Genomic DNA, 23,436 nt, shown 5'->3' on the forward strand with positions numbered 1-23,436 from the left:
CGGCCCTATGGACTGTAGTCTGCCAGGCTCCTCTGTCTGTGGCATTTTCCAATCAAGTGTACTGGAGTGTGTAGCCATTCCCTTCTCCAGGGGATTTCCTCGGCCCAGGGATTGAACCCGTGTCTCCTGCATTGACAGGCAAATTCTTTACCACTGAGCCAACAGGGAAGCTACATAGTTGATTTACAGTGTTGTGTTAGCTTCAGGAGTACAGCAAAGTAATGCCGTTACACGCACATCCATTCTTTGTCAGATTCTTTTCCCCACCTGAACTCAGCCTTAGAGTTTTGATTATTCCATGAACATTTATACTCTTTATTAAACTGAGACTCTTCTGTGACTTAATGTAACAAAAAGAATTTTAATTGGTTGCTAGTGATTGTGCAAGTGGCAGGAGCTTCCTGAATTTTCACATAGGGTCAAGAGAAGAAAAGTGAGCCATACAAAATAAATTAAAATAGAAAAGAATAAAGGCACTCTATGGTTGAATACCTTTATTCTTTCCTGTTTTAATTTATTTTGTATGGCTCACTTTTCTTCTCTTGACCCTATGTGAAAATTGAATACCATGAATTGTGCTTTGCTATCATACTTGTTACATATATTTATGACAACACAAGATGATGGTGTCTGGGTGGAGAGATGGGCCTCATGATGATCCAGAGCTACACTAGGTGGGTGTGGTTTAATGAAGGAATTTTAAATCATGACAAAGTTTAAATATAGGAAATACACAAGATAAGGGTTTTGAGCATCAGTGTGTCATGATGATATTCAAGAACAATTTCCCTGGAAGTAGTGTGTTGGTTGGATTAAAAGACTAGAAAATTTGAACAGGGAATATATATATTAATTAACAGAAAATATGTAATAATAATGTTACTATTATTATCCAGGGATAGCATAATAAAACTTGTACTGAGGAGATAGTAATAAAAATAGAAAGGAACTAATCTGAGAATATTTTAAGAGGAAAATGATATAGAGATGATGATTAATTTGATTTATTAATGAAAGAGGATAAGTCATGTGCAATTCTTTAATTTTAACTGAATGATAGATGATCCAACTGATGTCAAATTGACAAATACCCCAGAAGGCCCCCTAGAAAGAGGTATAGAGCTTAATTCAGGTGAGAGGACATGAGAAGATACTATAGCAAAGTAACTCTTGAAGTCATGAAACATATGAATATTTTGATGGAAATAGTATATAGCTGTGGTCTTCAAACTTTAGAACACATGAGAATTACCAGTAGAGATCTTTAGAAATTCAATTCCAGCATCCTTTCCCACTTCTGTAACATTTCTTTTTTGCTGTTTTTCAGTCATTGAGTCATGTCTCTGCAAGCCCATGGACTGTAGCATGCTAGGCTTCCCTGTCCCTCACTATCTCTCTGAGCTTGCTCTGATTCATGTCCATTGAGTTGGTGATACTATCTAACCATCTAATCCTCTGCCACCCTCTTCTCCTTTTGCCTTCAGTCTTTTCCAGTGAGCCAGCTCTTCGCATTAGGTGGCCAAAGTATTGGAGCTTCAGCTTCAGCATCAGTCCTTCAATGAATATTCAGGGTTGATTTCCTTTAAGATTGACTGGTTTGGTCTCTTTGCTGTCCAAGCTTTCTTTGCAAGGAGAAAGAGTCTTTTAATTTTAATAATCTTTCTAGACATCAGGATATCTAGGTAAGAGCCTGAAAAAAAATTTTTTTTAACAAGTAATCTAGATGATTTTGATGCAGGTGGCCCTGGACACCCTTTGAGATCTCTCAGAGACTATAAGAAGAGCCTAGTATGAAGCCAGAGAAATGCTTCGAACTCTAAGCAGTAGGAAGGACTGTGGATCAAATTCACGAAATTGTTAGGAAAGGCAAAAATAAGATTATAGCATAACCAGAGCTAGGGGCTCTGGTCCAAGAGCAAGGGGCTGGCATAGATAAGATAGACTGTAAAAGGCAAGGGGCGTGAGGGTGGAGGCAACATATAGTCACCTATCTTTTACTCACATCCTGCCTGTATCTTTTGGTTTTAGTTGTGTTTCTTATAAACAACATATGGTTGAGTAATTTCTCTGTTTTAACTAGAGCATTTTGTCCATTTTGAAGTCTTTCCCAGTCCAAATCTGCTGTTAGTAATGAGTCTAACTCATATTAACATATTTCCTCATGTGTTGTGTGATTTTCTATTGTGGGCTTGAATCTTTATCTGAGAGAATTCTTTTAATCCCAGGAATGAAGTTGAGTTCCTCTGAAGAGTATTTGTGCTTCCCTTGCCTAAGCACCCTCAGTTCAGTTCAGTTCAGTTGCTCAGTCGTGTCCGACTCTTCGTTACCCCATGAACCGCAGCACGCCAGGCATCCCTGTCCATCACCAACTCCTGGAGCCTACCCAAACCCATGTCCATTGAGTGAGTGATGCCATCCAACTATCTCATCTTTTGTTGTCCCCTTCTCCTTCTGCCCTCAATCTTTCCCAGCATTAGGGTCTTTTCAAATGAGTCAGTTCTTCGTATCAGGTGGCCAAAGTATTGGAGTTTCAACTTCAACATCAGTCCTTCCAATAAACACCCAGGACTAATCTCCTTTAGGATGGACTGGTTGGATCTCCTTGCAGTCCAAGGGACTCTCAAGAGTCTTCTTCAACATCACAGTTCAAAAGCATCAATTCTTTGGCGCTCAGCTATCTTTATAGTCCAACTCTCACACCCATACAGGACTACTGGAAGAACCATAGCCTTGACTAGACAGAACTTTGTTGGCAAAGTAATGTCTCTGCTTTTTAATATGCTGTCTAGGTTGGTCATAACTTTCCTTCCAAGGAGTAAGTGTCTTTTAATTTCATGGCTGCAGTCACCATCTGCAGTGATTTTGGAGCCCCCCAAAATAAAGCCAGCCACTGTTTCCACTGTTTCCCCATCTATTTGCCATGAAGTGATGGGACCGGATGCCATGATCTTTGTTTTCTGAATGTTGAGCTTTAAGCCAACTTTTTCACTCTCCACTTTTACTTTCAAGAGGCTCTTTAGTTCTGCTTCACTTTCTGCCATAAGGATGGTATCATCTGCATATCTGAGGTTATTGATATTTCTCCATACAATCTTGATTCCAGCTGGTGCTTCTTCCACCCCAGCGTTTCTCATGATGTACTCTGCATAGAAGTTAAATAAGCAGGGTGACAATATACAGCCTTGACGTACTCCTTTTCCTATTTGGAACCAGTCTGTTGTTTCATGTCCAGTTCTGTTGCTTCCTGACCAGCATATAGGTTTCTCAAGAGGCTAAGCACCGTAGGGAAGGAAAAATCTATATTGTTTTCAACTAAATTCTTGACTTGAAATTTTTCATATCATCCTTTATTGTGAATTCAGGCTAAAAACTACTCTGAAGGTTGGCTTATGTTTATGAATTCTCAAAGGACATTTTTACTCCTCTGTTTAGAATACCAGGTTTCAAGTCACTAATTTTCACTTGGCAGGCAGGGATTTATTTCTAGCTCCCTCTTACATTGAAAGCTTTGTGGATCTAATTTTATTGGAGGAACTCATGTGAAACACTCCCTCTCAACACTGCCCTCATCCCCAAAGGCCCTGGTCTTGTCGTCTGCCTCCTGAGTTCCATGAAGTCATTAAAATAAAAATTCAGGGACACTGGGATTTGGTAAATACTCTGAAGGTCAAAGCTGAATTCATGCTGTATGCACTCTAGGTGCATCACTTAATATTTTACTGTCTTTACTGCCAATTTTTTGTTGTATTTAAAAGGATATATTTGATATATTTTTATATTTCTAGCAGCACTTGCTTTCAGGAATGAGGTGGTCAGTGTATTTAGTATCACAACAGTGTTCCCTTTAGTAATTCTTTTAGTGATGATTTGTAAGAGGTAAATTGTCTATCTGTCCTGGCCTTATTTTATGCTTGTGATAATTAATTTTATGTGTCAACTTGACTAGGCTATGGTACCTAGTTTTTTATCAAACACCAGTCTAGATATTGCTGTGAAGGAGTTTTTAAGATGTGATTCACACTTAACTAAGTAATATTTGGGTAAAGCAAAAAATGTTCCATAATATGAGTGGGCCTCATCTTATCAGTTGAAGGCCTTCAAAGAGAAGACTGATATACCCCCAGAAGGAAGGAATTTTACCTTTAGGCTGCATTCCAACTCAAGACTGTGACATCGACTCCTGCAAGAATTTCTAACCTGCTGGCCAGCCCTGAATTCCAGATTTGCCAACCCCCACATGAGCTGGTTCCTTAAATCTCTCTAGTCTCTCTGCGTCTATTCCTTCTTCCCCTCATTCCCTATCATCTCTCCCACATCGCTGTCTCTCTATCATTTCCACTATTTGCTTTTGTTTCTCTGAAGAATTCTGACTGATCCAGTATTCATACTTTAAAGTAGCTTATCTGAGTAGAAAATTTTGAATAGGCAATTGTTTTCTTCCATAAATTTCACAATATTGCTTTATCCTTTGGCCTCTGACATTGCCATTGAGAAGTCAAAGAATTATTCCATTATGGGTTCTCAGCCTTTCTTCTCTCGTTGCTGCTGTAAGATTTTACCTTTGTCTCTCCTTATTAAAAAATGTCACGTATGTATGTGATTACCAGTGTCTCCTTTTCCCGTGTATGAGAATGCATTCCCTTCGTAAGTGCCCATCAGTTGCACTGACCTTGCAGCGTGCCCTGGGGTGGCGAGTACTACCCTCACTGTGACTTCTCAAAGGCAATCTAAGTGCCTGCTGGCCTTGCCCTTGAAGTTTTGAACACCAGCCATGAGTCAGTCTCTCAGGCATTTGGATATCAGCTGCAAGGAGGTGCCCTGGGCACTGGGTACCATCCGAGCAGCACCACCCCAGAGCCCTTCCTCTCCCTTGAGGCAGAGCTAGTACCACTGCCTCTTCCTCTCGGCCCTTGCAGCCCCGGAGCCCACTGCTCCATGCAGCGCTGCCCATTCTCCACTTCTTACGGGTTTAGCTTCTCATACATGTGTGGTCAGCCTTGCCTGGTGGCTCAGATGGTAAAGAATCTGCCTGCCGTGCAAGAGACCCAGGTTCAATGCCTGGATGGGGAAGATCCCCTGGAGAAGGGAATGGCAACCCACTCCAGTATTCTTGCCTGGAGAATTCCATGGATAGAGGCGCCTGGCGGGCTATAGTCCGTGGGGTTGCAAACAGTCGGACATGACTGAACGACTTACACGTTCACTTCACACAGGCGTCTTTGGTTCTTTTCATTGTGTGGTCTCTAACACTCTCAGTGTGGTTTCTGTTTCCCTGATTGGTTCCTGACTGACACAAGTACCCATCATCTATTTAAATACACAAAAGAAGATATGGAGATAAGCAGGCACACCTACTAATACATGGCCCAGTGGCCCTCAGGGCTTTCTGTCACACTGTTTTGTCCTGAACATCCAGACAAGTGTATTTATCAGTTGTGTTGCCTTTCAAGTGGTTGTTCTTAATGAAGTATCATGCTTTTGTTTAATAAAAGTTTTTGAAAAATCTTAGAAATCCTAAAATTTGGGGCTTTTTAAAATAGTTAATACAAGAATTGGACATTTTCAGAGAGTAACTAATTGTGTCTGAGATTGCTGGGTGATTATCATCATCCTAATTTATAGATGAAGAGGATAAATCCATGATAGATTTAGGTGACTAATCTGTGGGCATTCACGGAAGTCAGTGCAATTTGTGATAGTATGGAGACAGTACTTGGCACTTGGTATTGTTGAAAAGATTTCCTGACATGTAAAACTGACCATCCCATCATTGCAGAGGAGTTTCAAGTAGATTAATACTTATATATTTTATATATAGACATATATATATATAATTATGTATATATGTACACAATACAAGTATGTGTAGGTATGTATAGACATGTATGTATCTATGTATACACACATATATAAGTGTATGCGTATATGTGAATGTAAATTATCTTAATGCAGACACTCTAGAACAAAGGACATACTTCTGAGATGTCTGTGAAATGACACCTGAAGTAGTAAGATAATGGGCATCTTCTTTTAAAAACCTTTTGAAAAACTAAAACTAGAAATATTTACCTTGTATGGTCAGGCTCTTATACAGTGTTATTTGTTTTAAAAGCCTTGAAAAATGTTTCCTCAACAAGGCCCTTCCCTTTGGGAAGGGGGCCTCCTGCCACTGCCCATCAGTGAGTTCATGTCTGTGAATGACTGCTGTATGTGAGGCGCCTGCCTGCCAATGCGGCAGGTGTAAGAGATGTGGGTTTGATACCTCAATAGGGAAGACCCCCAGAGTAGTAGATGGCAGCCCACTCCAGTTGTGTTTCTTCCCTGAGAATCCCATAGAGAATCCCATAGTCCACAGGGTGCAAAGCATTGGACATGCCTTTAGCAACGTAGCAGGCATGCAAGCCAAGCCCTCGTCGTAAGAGCTAACACCATGCAGTGCCTTAGCTGCACGGCATTTAGCACTGGCATTCAGCTGTTGATCAGTGAGTGTGTATTTCTTAAGTGTGAAGGTTCTTGACAAAATTATATTTGTACAGCTGTCTGTATTTGCCACAGTGTCTCCTTTTCTCTTCTCTTTTCCTTTCCTTCACATTTGTTGATCTGTAATATAACAAATGAGATGAACATTTATCAGTGAAATTTTGTTAGAAAACTAGAAAATTAATCTTGCTGCATGGAATACCATTCTGTGTGGCATGAAGCATAGACTAATAAAAACCACAGACAACTTATGTGTTCTTTTTGGTCCCCATTGTCAAACCTTTGAGACTACCAAATCTCATTAGCAAATTATCTTGATTTAAAACACCAGTTTCAGAATTTGGAGATGAGGCCCACTGAACACTAGATTACTCTCACCAGAGAGAATGCTTTCAACTAAGAGAGTGAATATAGTACAGATATTTATTTTATTACATTTCCTGATTTACCATATGTTGTTGGGACACATTTTGCTAGTAATTTGGGCATTGGTAACATTATTTCTGTTTGTATCTGGGAATCACATGTTCAAACACTTTTATAGGTAATTTCTACAGATCATGTTTATCTCCACCTCAAGGATTCATTTAATTGAATACAGCTCTCCTAAATGTCTTCACTTGCTAGTTCTGATGTTTCCATTCTTGTACATCCTTGAAGCATTTTACAGAATAAGAATCCTATTTTTGAAAAGACTTTTGCACAGTTATTTTAAAATGCATGTTTTAATGACCAATGTAAAGCTTCATTATGGTATGCAAGTATACAAGCTCTAAAGAGAGGTAGAATAATGTTTTGTAATAAACACATATTTTTATGAGTATCTTATATATACACACACGTATAAAATATCTACTTACAAACTTAATTGCCTTAGCTTGGGATCAGTCAGTGTTAGTCACTCAGTTGTGTCTGACTCTTTGTGACTCCAGGGAAGGTAGCCCACCAGGCTCCTCCATCCATGGAATTTCCCAGGCAAGAATCCTGGAGTGGGTTGCCATTTCCTCCAGGGGACCTTCCTGACCCAGGCATCAAACCTGGTCTCCTGCATTGCAGGCAGATTCTTTACTGTCTGAGCAGCCAGAGAATCCCTAGCTTGGGCTACTGTAACAAAACACCACAGACTGGCTGTTTTAAACAACAGATGTTAATTTCTCACAGTTCTAGCGACTGGGAGTCTGAGACCAAGTTCCTGGCTGGTTTAGCTCCTGTTGAGGGCTCTTGTGTTCTCACACAATGGAGAGAGAGAGAGCTCTCTGGCATCTTCTCCTGTAAGGACACTAATCCCGTAGGATCAGGAATCCACCCTGATGACCTCATTTAACCTTAATTATTTCTTTGCTTCAAATATGGCTATGCTGGGGGTTAGACCTTCAACATATTGAAGATGGATACGATTCAGTCCATAGCACATATGCTCTTTAAAACTATAGTAACGTAAGAAGTATAAAGTGAGTTGTCCTGTAATCTCAACCCATATTGATGGGCTCTCTATATAGTTGTTCAGATCTTTCCATATTTTCCAGTGTGCATATTTCTTTGCATGTGTGTATGCATGCAAAGTATTCATGCTAGTGTTTATGATTATAGTTTACATATTATTCTGTAATCTAACATTTAATACTTCCTGAATTTTTTACAGTAGAAATACACTGTTTATTTATACATTGTTTAAATGTTTGACTACTAATTTTTTTAAACATACTGAATTATATATAGATTCATTTTTACAACTCATTTTTTATATAAAATATACATGTAATGGAGAAGGAAATGGCAACCCACTCCAGTATTCTTGCCTGGAAACTGCCATGGACAGAGGAGCCTGGTGGGCTACAGTTCATGGGGCATGAAAGAGCTGGACATGACCAAGCAACTAAGCAACACCAGTAGCATGTCAAACCTTCTTAAATGAAAACATGTATCTTTCCTTTATTAACTTTGGGTGCTATGGAATATTCTTACTATATTGTATTAATATACTACAATAGACTTAAACATTTATTATTTTCTTGAGGGATATTAAAGCCATTTGCAATATTGCAAAGGACTTCCTATTTCAGAGCCCTTATGTAAGTACAGGGTAGATTTCTAAGTTTTGAATAAGAACAATTTACTGTTAGATAAATATTGCCCAAGTGTCTTTTGGAAAGTGTATGTTGATACCACATCCTTTGTTAATCTGGCAAAATATTACCTAAAAGTTTTAGCCAACGTCAGAGGTGAAAATAGGAGGTAGTTGTTTCTAATTTTGTATTTCTGTTATTTTTAATGAGTTTGAGCATTATCATATTTATTTATGCTTTATTCTTTTTTATAAGAATTATCTGCCCTTATTCACCTTAACTTTTGGTTTATTTGTATCTTTTCATCTTAGTTATAGATCTCTGCATTATTATGTATATTAAATTATTTTTGATGTATTTTCAAAATGTTGTCTTTTGATTTTGAAACCACAAGTAAGTAATGAATCAGTGAAATAATGAATAAGTGAATGAATGATAAGAAAGACAAATGCCATTAATTAAAGTGTAAGGTAATTATATACACTACCATGTATAAAGCAGATAGCTAATGCGAAGCAGCTGTATAGCACAGGGAGCTCAGCCTGGCGCTCCATGATGGCCTAGAGTGGTGGGATAGGGGTGCATGGCAGGGAGGCTCAAGAGGGAAGGGATATATATTAATGTATAGTTATGACAGTTGTATGGCCGAAACCAATGCAGTATTGTAGAGAAACTATCCTCCAATGAAAGAAAAGTGAAGTACAATGTGGCACGTGTGTTATGGGTACATGTACTCAGGCCACTGCGGGGTCCTGGAGGAGCGGTCTCTGAAGCAGGGTGGGAGGTAGAAGAAGATTCCCTGTGCCAGGGGAACCTAGAGCTGTGCTTTAAAATATGAGTAGAAATCATTGCCAGAGAAACTGAAGAAGTTATTCCAGGGAGGGGGCGCCGCAATCCAAATAGAAAAGAACAAGATCTATTCTGGAAATTAGATATGGTTCTCTGTGCCAAGAGCGAGGTCCTGTACGATGAGTGGTGAGACGGAGCCACAGAGATGGAAAAGTGCTAATTGAGCAGCTTGGTTATCACAATAAGGCACTTAAACTTTCCCTGACAACTGGGAGAAGCACTGATAAGTCAAGATTTGGATTTTAGGAAGACTATTCTAATACCAATATGAAAAATAATATGGAAGGAGTCAGTCTGAAAGCAGGTAGACCAGCTTGTGGTCTACTTGAGGCAGGCATTAATCTTTTAATTGCCATAATGGAAATGACACCATCTGTGTGGAAAATAAAAGCCTTTAAATATCCAATAATTAAAATTGAGTTAATTCTAGGAGACTGTATATTCAGAGAATAGGGGATAATTGGGTTAGAGAGATTTTTCATTTTCTTCTGTAAACAGATACTTTTGCATTATTTGAGTTTTATTTTTTAATCAAGGATAGACTTTTTTAAGAAAGAAAGTTTGAAGCTAATTAATAACAGAAATATTGAGTGTTTTGGTGGACCAGCAAATCAGTATGAACCCCAATTTTAACATGACTGCCAATGTGGGTGTGATAATGTTGGTTACATTACTATTTTATAAGTATTCCAGTAAAAAATGTTTCTGCTCTTCTTTGTTATAGTCAGATTGCATCGGGAACCATGTGTTCCCAGATCAATTGGGACAATGTTCAGGAGAAAGGAACTGCAAGTGAAATGACATACAATCACGTTAGATAAGAAAATGGAGATGCTGTGCCTGGCACAGGTCTGAGGAGATGTTTAGCTTTGGTTATTGATGATGTGTTTGCCAAGGAGAAATAAGACAAATTCACTAAATTTCTAATTGAACATCGGAACGAGGAATTGGAGTTATAACAGGGCAGATTTGATTTTAAAAAAGAAAGAAATTAAATGGGTGTCAGTTTTTTTTAATGCCTAGAAAACAAACATTTCTGATATTTTTGCCAGCTTCTCATAAACTGGCAAAATTGCAGTACAGTAGTCAGGCCTTCATTTAACTAATGCTTAAAGCCAGTTGTGTTGTGATAGACTCCATATGGTTCAGCCACATTTATTTATATGTAAATGCTAACATTTTATGTGTGTGTTTCTTTTTTTGTTAAATACAACTAATATTTTCATTTCTTAAACTGGTTATGCTCGACCTATTTTCGTGTTTCCACACTAACACGCCGATAGGTGGTATTGGCAATAATAAATGATTGGTTTTCTCAGCATTACTGGATCTCTCCTCAACTTAACCATTTACACCTTCTCTGACAAGCACTCTGCGTATAAGCCTAAATTATCCTATGCTTTTGTCAGGTCGGTTTATTTTTCTTCCTTGATTCTTGCCTCATTGCAGCAAAGATTTGGAACGGCAGTCTAAAGGGTTTAAAACAACAGACAAGTTATAGCTCAGTTCATCTCAAGCAGATAAATCTTTTGTTAGACAGACATTCCCAAGATATGGGAGCAGGCTGACCTCAAAGCAGTCTTCTTTTTCCCTGTTAGCTTCCCCTTTTTTAAACTTCACGTTTCCTCTTTTGGGTTATGCTTTGTGCAAAATAGGGCTTGTACCCACTACCAGTCAATGAAAGGGAATGCAGATGGGCATATTCTCAAAGCCAATTGACAATTGCAAGTTATATAACAGCAGGCTGTGTTGTTTATATCTTCCCATAATTCAGTCTATTGTCATAATCAGCTGTAGAATATTTGTGAACCCTTAGTGGGCCCTTAGTTGCCTAAGGTTACTTGGAAAAGCCCCTGTGCTAAGTTTGTATTCACTGTGTGTCTAGAGTGTATGTGCAGGAGTTGGAAATGTCTCTGTGGTTATTTTTGTAGCATATCTGCGAGCTCTCTTGGGTATGTCTGAGATGGGTTTTAGAGATAAGCTTGCATTCCTTTCAGCCAGGCAACCCTTCGTTGCTCATGCCTAACTTCCTACCTAACAGTTTTAATGTTTCTTGAGGTTTTCTTACCCACAGCCATTAATATTTTATTCTCTCACTAACAAAGAGAATGGAGTTCCCTGAAAAAGAGCTGCCCTCTGGTCTTGCTAAGGCAGATACCCCAGAAGATAAGACTTCAGCTTCATCTGCAGCTTTAAGGTCTGGTGCCTGGGCAGATGGTGATCACCCAACAATCTGGCATTAGCCTAGACTACACTGGGTTATGAGATATACTCTGCTTGTCCCTCATCCCGGCCTGCTGATATGATAGTAAGGCCTCATGAAGGCAACAGTTTATATTTTTTCCTGGTTAACTGATATATTTCCAAGATGACTTAAAGTTTAAGCTCTAGGAGATATTTCTTACTTGGTGGAATTTGGACCATCATCTTGCAAATATTCTCAAGTTCTTTGATTGAAAAGTGGATGTACTAGGGTTCTCCAGAGAAATGGAGCCAATAGGACACATATAAATATGAAGGTGTGTATATATATGTGTGTGTGTGTGTGTATACATTTATTGAAGGAATTTACTGAAGGAATTGGGCCTGTGATTATGGAGATTAACAGATTAACAAGCCCCCAGATCTGCAGGTGAGTTGATAAACTCAAGACCCACTGAACCCATGGTGCAGCTCGAGGCCAAGGCTGGCAGTCTCAAGACCCAGGAAGAGCCAAGATGTCTAGGTTCAATTCAAAAGGAAAGGAAAACAGCCACTGTGCCAAGCTGAAGGTAGTCAGGCAAGAGGGATCTCCTCTATTTGGGGGAGGACCAGCCCTTTTGTTCTAGTCAGACCTTCACGTGACTGGAGGCCCGTGCACAGCAGGGAGGCCAATCTGCTCGACTCAGTCACACCCAAAAATACCCTCACAGACACTCGCAGCATAATGTTTTACCGACTACTGAGCATACTGTGGCCCGCTCAAGTAGCAACCATCATAGTAGCATTAGCAGGTCAGTGTAATGTTTCTCATACCTATTTATTGCATGTTATCTGCCTTTTTATTCTCTCTTTCTCCTATCAGGGATTATTTACTTAACATCAACTCTTAGTCATTTGGAATCCACCACACTTCTGCTGATGGTCTGTGCTCGAGACGGTGGTGGGCTCACATCGGTCACTAATGCTGAAGTCACCATACACATTCTCCAGACGACTCTGGCACCTGCTGAATTTGAAAGGCCTAGGTACACTTTCTCTGTTTATGAAGATGTACCTGAAGATAGTCCTGTGGGAACAGTGAAAGCTAAAGAGTCCTTGAGTAAGTACTTAAGTCTTATGCTACATTGAAATCCATTATTGGAACATTTTCTGATCATAGCAAACCCCCTCTTCCAACAACACAAGAAACAACTGTACACAATGGATATCACCAGTACCTAAATCAGATTGATTATATTCTTTGGAGCTGAATATGGAGAAGTTCTATACGGGAAGTAAAAACAAGACCAGAAGCCGATTGTGGCTCAGATCATGAACTCCTTATTGCAAAATCCAGACTTAAATTAAAGATAGTAGGGAAAACAACTAGGCCATTCAGGTACGTCCTAAATCAGGTATGACCTTACGATTATACAGTGGAAGGGACAAATAGATTCAATGGATTAGATCTGATAGTCAGAGTACCTGAAGAACTAACTATGGATGGAGGTTTGTAACACTGTACAGGAGACAGTGATCAATACCATCCACAAGAAAAAGAAATGCAAAAAGAAAAAATGGTTGTCTGAAGAGGCCTTACAAATATCTATGAAAAGAAGAGAAGTGAAAGGCAAAGGAGAAAAGGAAAGCTATACTCATCTGAATGCAGAGTCCAAAGAACAGCAAAGAAAGATATGAAAACCTTTCTAAGTTAACAATGCAAAGAAATAGAGGAAAACAATAAAATGGGAAAGACTAGACATTATGGAGCCTGGTGGGCTGCCGTCTGTGGGGTCACACAGAGTCGGACACAACTGAAGCGACTTAGCAGCAGCAGCAGCAGCAGAGATCTCTTCAAGAAAATTAGGGATACCAAGGGAAACTTTCATTCAAAGATGGGCTCAATAAAAGACAGAAATGGTATGGACCTCACAGAAGCAGAAGCTATTAAGAAGAGGTGGCAAGAATACACAGAACAACTATACAAAAAGATCTTAATGACCCAGATAACCACAATGGTGTGATCACTAACCTAGAGCCAGACATCCTGGAGTGCAAAGTCAAGTGGGCCTTAGGAAGCATCACTATGAACAAAGACAATGGAGGTGATGGAATTCCAATCGAGCTATTTCAAATCCTAAAAGATGATGCTGTGAAAGTGCTGCACGCAATATGCCAGCAAATTTGAAAAACTCAGCAGTGGCCACAGAACTGGAAAAGGTCAGTTTTCATTCCAATCCTAAAGAAGAGCATTGTCAAAGAATGTTCAGACTACTGCACAATTTCACTCATTTCACATGCTAGCAAGATAACGCTCAAAATCCTCCAAGCTAGGTTTCAACAGTACATGAACTGAGAATTTCCACATGTACAAACTGGATTTATAAAAGGCAGAGGAATCAGTGATCAAATTGCCAACATGGTTGGATCATAGAAAAAGCAAGATAATTCCAGAAAAACATCTACTTCTTCTTCATTGACTACACTAAAATCTTGACTGTATGGATCACAGCAAACTGGAAAATTCTTAAACAGATGGGAATACCGACCATCTTACCTGCCTCCTGAGAAATCTGTATGCAGGTCTAGAAGCAACACGGAACAATGGACTGGTTCAAAATTGGAAAAGGACTATTTCTAGGCTGTATATTGTCACCCCACTTATTTAACTTCTATGCAGATACATCATGTGAAATGAGGGGCTGGTTAAAGCACAAGCTGATCAAGATTGCCGGGAGATATTTAATAAGCTCATATATGCAGTTGATATAGCACTCTTGGCAGAAAGCAGAGAGGAACTAAAGAGGCTCTCTGTAAAGTTGAAAGAGGAGAGTAAAAAAGCTAGTTTAAAACTCAACATTCAAAAAACGAAGATCACGGTGTATCTGGTCCCATCACATCATGGCAAATACATGGGGAAACAATGGAAACAGTGACAGATTTTATTTTCCTGGGCTCCAAAATCACTGTGGATTGTGACTGCAGCCCAACCCTGCTGCTGCTACTGCTGCTAAGTCGCTTCAGTCATGTCTGACTCTGTGCGGCCCCATAGACGGCAGCCCACCAGGCTCCCCCATCCCTGGAATTCTCCAGGCAAGAACACTGGGGTGGGTTGCGATTTCCTTCTCCAATGCATGAAAGTGAAAAGTGAAAGTGAAGTCTCTCAGTCATGTCTGACTCTTCGTGACCCCATGGACTGCAGCCCACCAGGCTCCTCTGTCCATGGGATTTTCCAGGCAAGAGTACTGGAGTGGGGTGCCATCGCCTTCTCTGGACTACCCTAGACAGCATATTAGAAAGCAGAGACATGACTTTTCCAACAAAGATCTGTATAGTCAAAGCTATGGCTTTTCCAGTAGTCATATAGGGATGTGAGAGTTAGACCATAAAGAAGGCTGATCACCGAAGAATTGGTGCTTTTGAATTGTGGTGCTGGAGAAGGGTCTTGAGAGTCCCTGGGATTGCAAGGAGATCAAACCAGTTAATCCTAAAGGAAATCAACCCTGAATATTCATTGGAAGGACTGATTTGAATCTGCACTTCCAATACTACGGTTACCTGATGCGAAGAGCAGACTCATTGAAAAAGACCCTGACGCTGGGAAAGATTGAAGGCAAGAGAAGTGGACAACAGAAGATAAGACGGTCGTATGACATCACTGACTCGATGGACGTGAGTTTGAGCAAATTCCGAGAGATGGTGAAGGACAGGGAAGCCACGTATGCTGCAGTCCATGGAGTAGCAAAGAGTCGGACACAACAATGCAGTGTTGAATAAATCTTACCTTTTCTTCGTGAAAGAGTTGAGACCATACAATCTATGGCTTGCTCTTTGTTCTTTCAACAGTATTTTTATCCTACTTTTTTAAATCACAAAAGTAATGGGTACTTTTAACCCACTGCTCATTTCACAGACACACCCACTTCAAGAAAATTTTATGAAAACACATCCAACTGTATTTGCTGTTCTACGATGACCTTCCCCCCACCCCCCTACTTCCCCAGTTTGTGTATTGCAAACCTTTTTCCAAGAAACTGGACATCATTCTATCTCATTTTAAAAAGTTGCCTAGTATTTCAACTTATATGTATAAAATATGCTTTATTTAAACATTTTCTTTTTGCTATCAATTTGAATGATTTACAATTATTTTTGCTAGTCCAAATAATACTCAAGCAAATATCTTTATATGACTTGTAGAGGTTTCTCTGCAAGAAAAGTTCCTAGAAGTGAATTACTTGTTCAAAGATTTTATCCTGCTCCCTAGTGAAAGTGTTAGTCCTTCAGTCATGTCTGACTCTTTAAGACCCCTTGGAAGGTAGCCCACCAGGCTGCTCTGTTCATGGGACTCTCCAGGTAAGAATACTGGAGTGGGTTTCCATTCCCTTCTCTAGGGGATCTTCCCGACCCAGGGATTGAACCCAGGTCTCCTGCATTGTAGATGGATTCTTTACTATCTGAGGCACCAGGGAATCCCATCCTGCTCCCTAACCCTAAACCTAATCCATCTCCTCTTCTTTCCTTAACTTTTGGGGATGGTATTCGCCTTTTGTCAGTAGCTATTGTAGAGAAGGGGCTTCCCTAGTGGCTCGGTTGGTAAAGAATCCATCTGCAATGCAGGCGTCTCCCTCCATACAAGAGACCTGGGTTAGACCCCTGGGTGGGGAATATCCCTTGGAGTAGGAAATACTTGACTTTGCTTCCTCAAATATAGGCATCCACATTATTTTCTGAGTATCTTTCTGTTTTACTTAATTCAAGAAGAGGGAAGGAAGATGGTGAAACCCGTGGCTTTCTCCCTGTCCCGGGACAGTACTTTTGTCTACTGATACTTGAGAGACCATGTGTCCACTTACAACAGGCGTTGGAGAGCCGAGGAAGACGTGAGACATTGCACAGTATTCTCCATGTATGTGATACACATTAGTGCTTCCATTTCTCAGTGTTTCTAGTAGGTACGTTCTTTTAGCCTAAAGTGATTGCCTTCTCCTTTAATTTCCTTTCTTTTTCTCTTTTTCTTTTCAGATTCCTCAGAGCCAATTTTTTATAGGATCTCCTCTGGAAATCTGGACGGCACGTTCTCCATTCACCCATGGCTGGGCACCATTCAAACCCAGAAGCCTCTGGATCACGAAGCGCAGCCGGTGGTTGTGCTCACTGTCCAGGCACAGCTCGGCAGCTCCCCCGCCTGCAGCAGCACAGAGGTCAACATAACCGTCATCGATGTCAATGACAACCCCCCGGTGTTTCCCAAAGCCTCCGATGAGGTTACAGTGTCTCAGAGCACGCTGCCTGGCACAGCCTTGTACCGCGCCCGTGCAGAAGACAGAGACAGCGGGCCCAACGGGCTCGTCCGCTACGCCATTGCGCGCCAGAGCCCGAGCCTCTTTGCGGTGGACGCGGGGCTCGGCGTGGTGTACCTCAACCGGAGCCTGCCCGGCGCTCAGGCGCAGGCGTGCACTCTGACCCTGGTGGCCCAGGACCTCGGCGTTCCTTCTCGGGCGTCCCTGTTGGTGCTGACAGTCATCATCGCGCGACAGGCGCGAAGCCCGTCTTTGACGTTTGAGCATTTGGTCTATCAAGTGGAAGTGAGTGAGTCGCTCTCGCCAATGACCCCAGTCCTGCGCATCCGGGCCCGCCCACTGGGCCCGCAGGGTGCTTCCCCGCAGCTCGTGTACCGGTTGGAGCCCAGCACAGAATCCGCTGCGTTTGGCGTGCATCCTTTCACAGGTTGGATTTTTTTGCGGCGACAGCTTGACTATGAATCCACGCAAATGTATAATTTTAGAGTGTTTGCCTGGATCCCAGAGGACAAATTGTCACAAAATGTGAGCACTTCAGTAATTGTTCATGTCCTGGATGAGAATGACAATTCCCCTACCTTCTTGCATGATGTATTGTTTTTGAAAGTCCAGGAGAGTCCTATGCCCCAAGGGGTAATAGGCAAAATTACAGCAATTGACAGAGACTCCGGAAAGAATGGACAGCTGTCATATTTCCTTTTGTCCGATGGAAAATTCTTCAAGATGAATCCTAATACAGGTAGCATTTTGTAGCTTGCACTTATTGCTTTAAAATTGGAATTGACAAAACCCAAATCTAAGTTATAATACTAGTGCAAATATATAAAATTGCAGTTTTTAGTAAATACTTTACTTGATGACAGTATTGTGATTTTAAAGTAAAGTCAAAATTGAAAAGAATTTTTCCTAGAATGATCCATGCTTCCTTGCCTCACATCCACATATTGTCTTTCCATACATGGTTCTCTTTTTGAATTAGAGCTACAATGAGAACTGGACTGGATAAACTATTGTGTAAAGTCTAGTCTCCTCCACCATATTTTTTCACTTGTAGATGTCTTTAAATATTTCAAATAATATTTTATAAAACTTAAATGTCATTGATGAAGAACTAAAAAATCCATTAATTAAGATTTCAAAATTACTCATTTGATATATTTCCCCATTCTCAGTTTTTTTTCAGGGAACCATGGGGAATGGGCAAATATTTACACTGAGGTTTTTTTTTTCAAGTCTTAAGTATAAAAATTTTATTATATTTTAAAATTTATATTATATAAATTTACAAGGACTTTAATTCCTGCAACTACCTACAAATGAACTGTGTTTATACTGCAACCATATAGTTGCAGAAACTGAGACCTGCATAGCTCAAATAACATGCCCAAGGTCATGGGGCTAAAAAGAAGTGAGAAGGTCACCACTTTGTACATTTCCAAGAGGCACCATTCATGCTGTGGTCCTTGTACATGTTGCCCTTCACTCTATGTATGTGTGTATGTGTGTGTGTGTGTGAGTTGCTCAGTCTGTGACCCATGGACTGTCAGTCAGTCAGTCATTTCAGTCGCTCAGTCGTGTCTGACTCTTTGCAACCCCATGAATCACAGCACTCCAGGCCTCCCTGTCCATCACCAACTCCTGGAGTTCATTCAGACTCAACATCCATAGAGTCAGTGATGCCATCCAGCCATCTCAACCTCTGTCGTCCCCTTCTTCTCCTGCCCCCAATCCCTCCCAGAATCAGAGTCTTTTCCAATGAGTCAAGTCTTCGCATGAGCTGGCGAAAGTACTGGAGTTTCAGTACTGGACTGTAGTGGGACCCAATTTGAATTCAATTCTAATTACCTTCTAGGTGCCCACTGTGTGAGTTAGGAAAAGGTGCCCCTTCCTCCAGCAGATGGCGCTTTACCCCAGGACACAAGGCCTGCTAGGATGGCAAGCTGCATCTCAGATCCGGTTCCCTCCTGAGCTGGCCGCCCCCAGCAGGGCACAAACTGCACTGCTGCCAGGATGGTCCTGCTTGCTCTTTACTTCCAAGTGCTGAATAGTTCTCTTAGGTCTTCTGTTTCACTCAGCAATTTATTTTTTTGGAAATAAAATATACATTTGGTCCCCACATGATCTTCTCTCTCCCACAGTCAGTCCAGTGCCCAGATTCAGAAGACCAGGTGTCCACTAAAAAAATGACATAGTAAAGGAATATGTAAACACTGCATTTTAGCTTCACCAATTCAGCAACTTATCCAGATATGAATTTTTTTGTTCCTGATTTCACTTTTTATTTTTCACATGGTCATTTCATTTGGAGGACGAGGGCAAAAAAAAAAAAAAATCTTAGAAATGGCAATGTTAGGTAATAGTTTCTTCCTGATTACTTTCTCACAAATTGATATTTTCATAGATAGTGAGGAAATTAATTCCTGGTGGAACTCTGCAGTGGGAGATGGCCCATGGTAGTATGTAGAGGCATTTACAATTTTATGCCTGAGTCTGTGGGATGAAACACGAGGGACATAGCCTAGAAGAGAGTTTTGAGCAAGACTATGCAAAATATGGTTTGTAAAGCATGAAGTTATTTGGGAGGTCATTATGCTCACTATACATATATTTTGTGAGATAGTAATAAATAAGTCTATACATTCTTTAGTTCAAATGGTTCGTGGTAGATAGTTTGAAATACAAAGAATGACGAATTGAAGATGACAGAAGAAACTTCAGAAAATTCTTTTAGCAGTGGAGCTAGATTACGAAAGAGTGTGCTGTTGGAAGTTGTGCTCTTAGAGCTTTGCATCTGATTTTCCTTTCTGGGCATTGGTCTGGATTGGGGTTCTTAACACCAGAATTGTGGTACAAGTGGCGTCTTCTCTCACGCTGCTCTGTGCTCCTCAGGGGAGCTGATCAGCTGGGTGGCCCTGGATCACGAGCAGCGCGCGCACCATCAGGTGGCCGTCCTGGTGAGCGACCACGGCTCCCCTCCGCGCAGCGCCACCATGCTGGTGCACGTCTCAGTTACTGACATCAATGACAACAGGCCGTATTTCCCACAGTGCCTCGCTGGGAAGGAACTGTACATCAAGGTATGTGCAAAGTAGCCATGCAGCCTTTGTATTAATTTTGGTCACTAGTTTTGAGCACCATCTTGTGGTAAAAAGCATGAACTTACCCAGTCAGTCTTGGTGTGGAAATGCATACATTTTTAGGTTTAGAATTGTCCACATGTCATAGAAACCTATAATTATTTTTAAAATTTATTTATTTATTTTAATTAGATGTTAATTACTTCACAATATAGTGGTGGTTTTGCCATACATTGACATGAATCAGTCACGGGTGTATATGTGTCCCCCATCCTGAACCCCCCTCCCACCTCCCTTCCCATTCCATCCCTCAGGGTCATCCAAGTGCACCGGCCCTGAGTGCCCTGTCTCATGCATCGAACCTGGACTGGTGATCTATTTCACATATGGTAATATACAAAAATAAATTCAAAATGGATTAAAGATCTAAATGTGAAACCTATAATTATTAGAAAAAAGAAAAGATATACCTATAGCTGATTCATGGCAGAAACCAACACAATACTGTAAAACAATTGTCCTCCAATTAAAAAAGTAATAAATTAAAAATAAAATGCTTATATGTTCTATTTAGGATCACACACTCAGTTGTTTTATGATAATGTGGTTGTGTCTGTTGTGTGCAAACATAATGGTACTTCATTATCAGTAGTGCTCAGACATGGATTGTTTTTTTTTCCAGTAATATTCATGCCTTTCTTTGTTTAGAGCTCAGCTGAAAAACATCTTTGAGCCAGTTAGTTGAAGACAGAACAATCTGTAGCTTTAAAGTGAAGGGTGCACGTGTGCTCAGATGCTGAGTCGTGTCCAACTCTTTGCGACTGACGTGCACCCAAAGATTGTAACATTTGATCTTTGCAGGCAAATGCGAAAGCTTCTAATTATATTTATGTGATCTTATACCTTTCATTTCCATGTTTTTGTATGTTTTATAATGTACATAATAAATTAGCATGTTAGTTCATGTAGATAATTGATAAATGTATCTTGAACGTACTCATACTTCTTTTAAAATAAATGGGTTATATAAATAAAAAGTTTGGAAGCTATTGCTCTAAAATAATTGAACATTCAAATTAAGCTCAGATATGCATGTTGAAAAACACAAAAAAGGTATCGAGGAAGTTAATAACTTTAAACTCATCTTCCAAAATCATATTTAAAGAAAACTCTGCCATCATGGAGCATCATGATACCATCCTTATGATTTTACATTATTTCATTTTATGCCTGACATGTGTACAGTGTGCCCAGTCGTTTAAGTCATGTCTGACTCTTTATGACCCTGTGGATCATAGCCCGCCAGTTCCTCTGTCCATGGGATTTTCCAGGCAAGAATACTGGAGTGGGTTGCCATGCCCTCCATCAAGGAGGTCTTCCTGACCCAGGGACTGAACCCGCATCTCCTGCATCTCTTGTGTTGTAGGAGGATTCTTTACCTGCTGAGCCATCAGGGAAGTGCCAAGGATGACATTTCACAGCTTAATTAGGCAATAGAACAGAAACTAGGAGTTCAGTTCCACATGTGTATTTCAGTATCCCAGGAAAGTTTTTGTTAATTAATAAGATACTTTTCCTGAAATAATAGTCTACGTTTATCTTTAGCATGTTTCAGACCTTTAAAAATGCCCTAAGAAGGTGATGCATAAGAAGCTAGAATCCTTTTTGTTATTGTTCAGTCACTCAGTTGTGTCTGACTCTCAGGGACCCCATGGACTGCAGCATGCCAGGCTTCTCTGTCCTTCACCATCTCCCGGAGCTTACTCAAACTCATGCCTACTGAGTCAGTGATGCCATCCAACCATCTCGTCCTCTGTCATCCCCTTCTCCTCCCGCCCTCAATCTTTCCCAATATCAGGGTATTTTCTAATAAGTCAGCTCTTCACATCAGGTGGCCAAAGTATTGGACTTCAGCACCAGTCCTTCCAATGAATATTCAGGACTGACCTCCTTGCAGTCCAAGGGACTCTCAAGAGTCTTCTCTAACAGCACAGTTCAAAAGCATCAGTTCTTCAGCTCTCAGCCTTCTTTGTGGTCCAATTTTCATATCCATACATGACTACTGAAAAAGCCATCAGTTCAGTTCAGTTCAGTCGCTCAGTCATGTCCGACTCTGAGACCCCATGAATCGCAGCATACCAGGCCTCCCTGTCCATCACCAACTCCCGGAGTTCACTCAGACTCACATCCATCGAGTCCGTGATGCCATCCAGCCATCTCATCCTCTGTCGTCCCCTTCTCCTCCTGCCCTCAATCCCTCCCAGCATCAAAGTCTTTTCTAATGAGTCAACTCTTCGCATGAGGTGGCCAAAGTACTGGAGTTTCAGCTTTAGCATCAGTCCTTCCAAAGAAATCCCAGGGCTGATCTCCTTCAGAATGGACTGGTTGGATCTCCTTGCAGTCCAAGGGACTCTCAAGAGTCTTCTCCAACACCACAGTTTAAAAGCATCAATTCTTCAGTGCTCAGCCTTCTTCACAGTCCAACTCTCACGTCCATACATGACCACAGGAAAAACCATAGCCTTGACTAGACGGACCTTAGTCGGCAAAGTAATATCTCTGCTTTTGAATATACTATCTAGGTTGGTCATAACTTTTCTTCCAAGGAGTAAGCGTCTTTTAATTTCATGGCTGCAGTCACCATCTGCACTGATTTTGGAGCATATCTTTGACTATATGCATCTTTATTGGCAAAGTAGTGTCTCTGTTTTTTAATGTGCTGTCTAGGTTGCGCATAGCCTTACTTTCAAGGAGCAAGCGTTTTTAATTTCATGACTGCAGTCACCATCTGCAGTGATTTTGGAGCCCAAGAAAATAAAGTCTGTCCCTGTTTCCATTGTTTCCCCAGCTATTTGCCATGAAGTGACAGAACCGGATGCCATGATCTTAGTTTTTTGAATGCTAAGTTTTAAGCCAGCTTTTTTGCTCTCCTGTTTCACCTCCATCAAGAGCCTCTTTAGTTCCTCTTCACTTTCTGCTATAAGGGTGATGTCATTTGCATATCTGAGGTTATTGATATTTCTCCCTGCAATCTTAATTCCAGCTTGTGCTTCATCCAGTCTGGCATTTCACATGATGTACTCTGCATCTAAGTTAAATAAGTAGGGTGACAATATCCAGCCTTGATGTACACCTTTACCAATTTTGAACCAGTCCATTGTTCCATGTCTGGTTCTAGTTGTTGCTTCTTGCATCAAAAATCTGAGAGTTTTTAGTCAATTTTATTTCCTTTTTTTCCTCTCAAAATTAGTTTAAATGCTGCAGATAATTTGTTCAAATTGAATGAAACATTTAAATGTGTAATATGGATTATTTTCATGGATTTACATTCATATAACCTTTATATGGTAGACATTTGAATTATATGTGGGTTTAAAAGTAGTTTAAAACTAACAGGAACATTGTGTTCTTTCTTTTCAAGTTTCATCGATATTGCTTGTTTAAGTTCCACCTACTAATTTGTCATTCATTTGTCTTAAT

The 23,436-nt window shown here is 40.5% G+C and overlaps 1 protein-coding gene across 1 annotated transcript in view; it reads left to right on the top strand.

Moving 5' to 3' along the window:
* DCHS2 (dachsous cadherin-related 2) overlaps positions 1–23,436 on the top strand; it is a 346,741-nt gene that overhangs the window by 181,000 nt on the left and 142,305 nt on the right. The window contains exons 4-6 of the mRNA XM_052655032.1: positions 12,460–12,696; positions 16,602–17,618; positions 19,769–19,956. Coding sequence (XP_052510992.1) covers positions 12,460–12,696; positions 16,602–17,618; positions 19,769–19,956 — 1,442 coding nt within the window. The remainder of the gene's footprint in view (positions 1–12,459; positions 12,697–16,601; positions 17,619–19,768; positions 19,957–23,436) is intronic.

The sequence above is a fragment of the Budorcas taxicolor genome, chromosome 17, assembly GCF_023091745.1.
Source record: "Budorcas taxicolor isolate Tak-1 chromosome 17, Takin1.1, whole genome shotgun sequence".
Classification (NCBI taxonomy): domain Eukaryota; kingdom Metazoa; phylum Chordata; class Mammalia; order Artiodactyla; family Bovidae; genus Budorcas; species Budorcas taxicolor.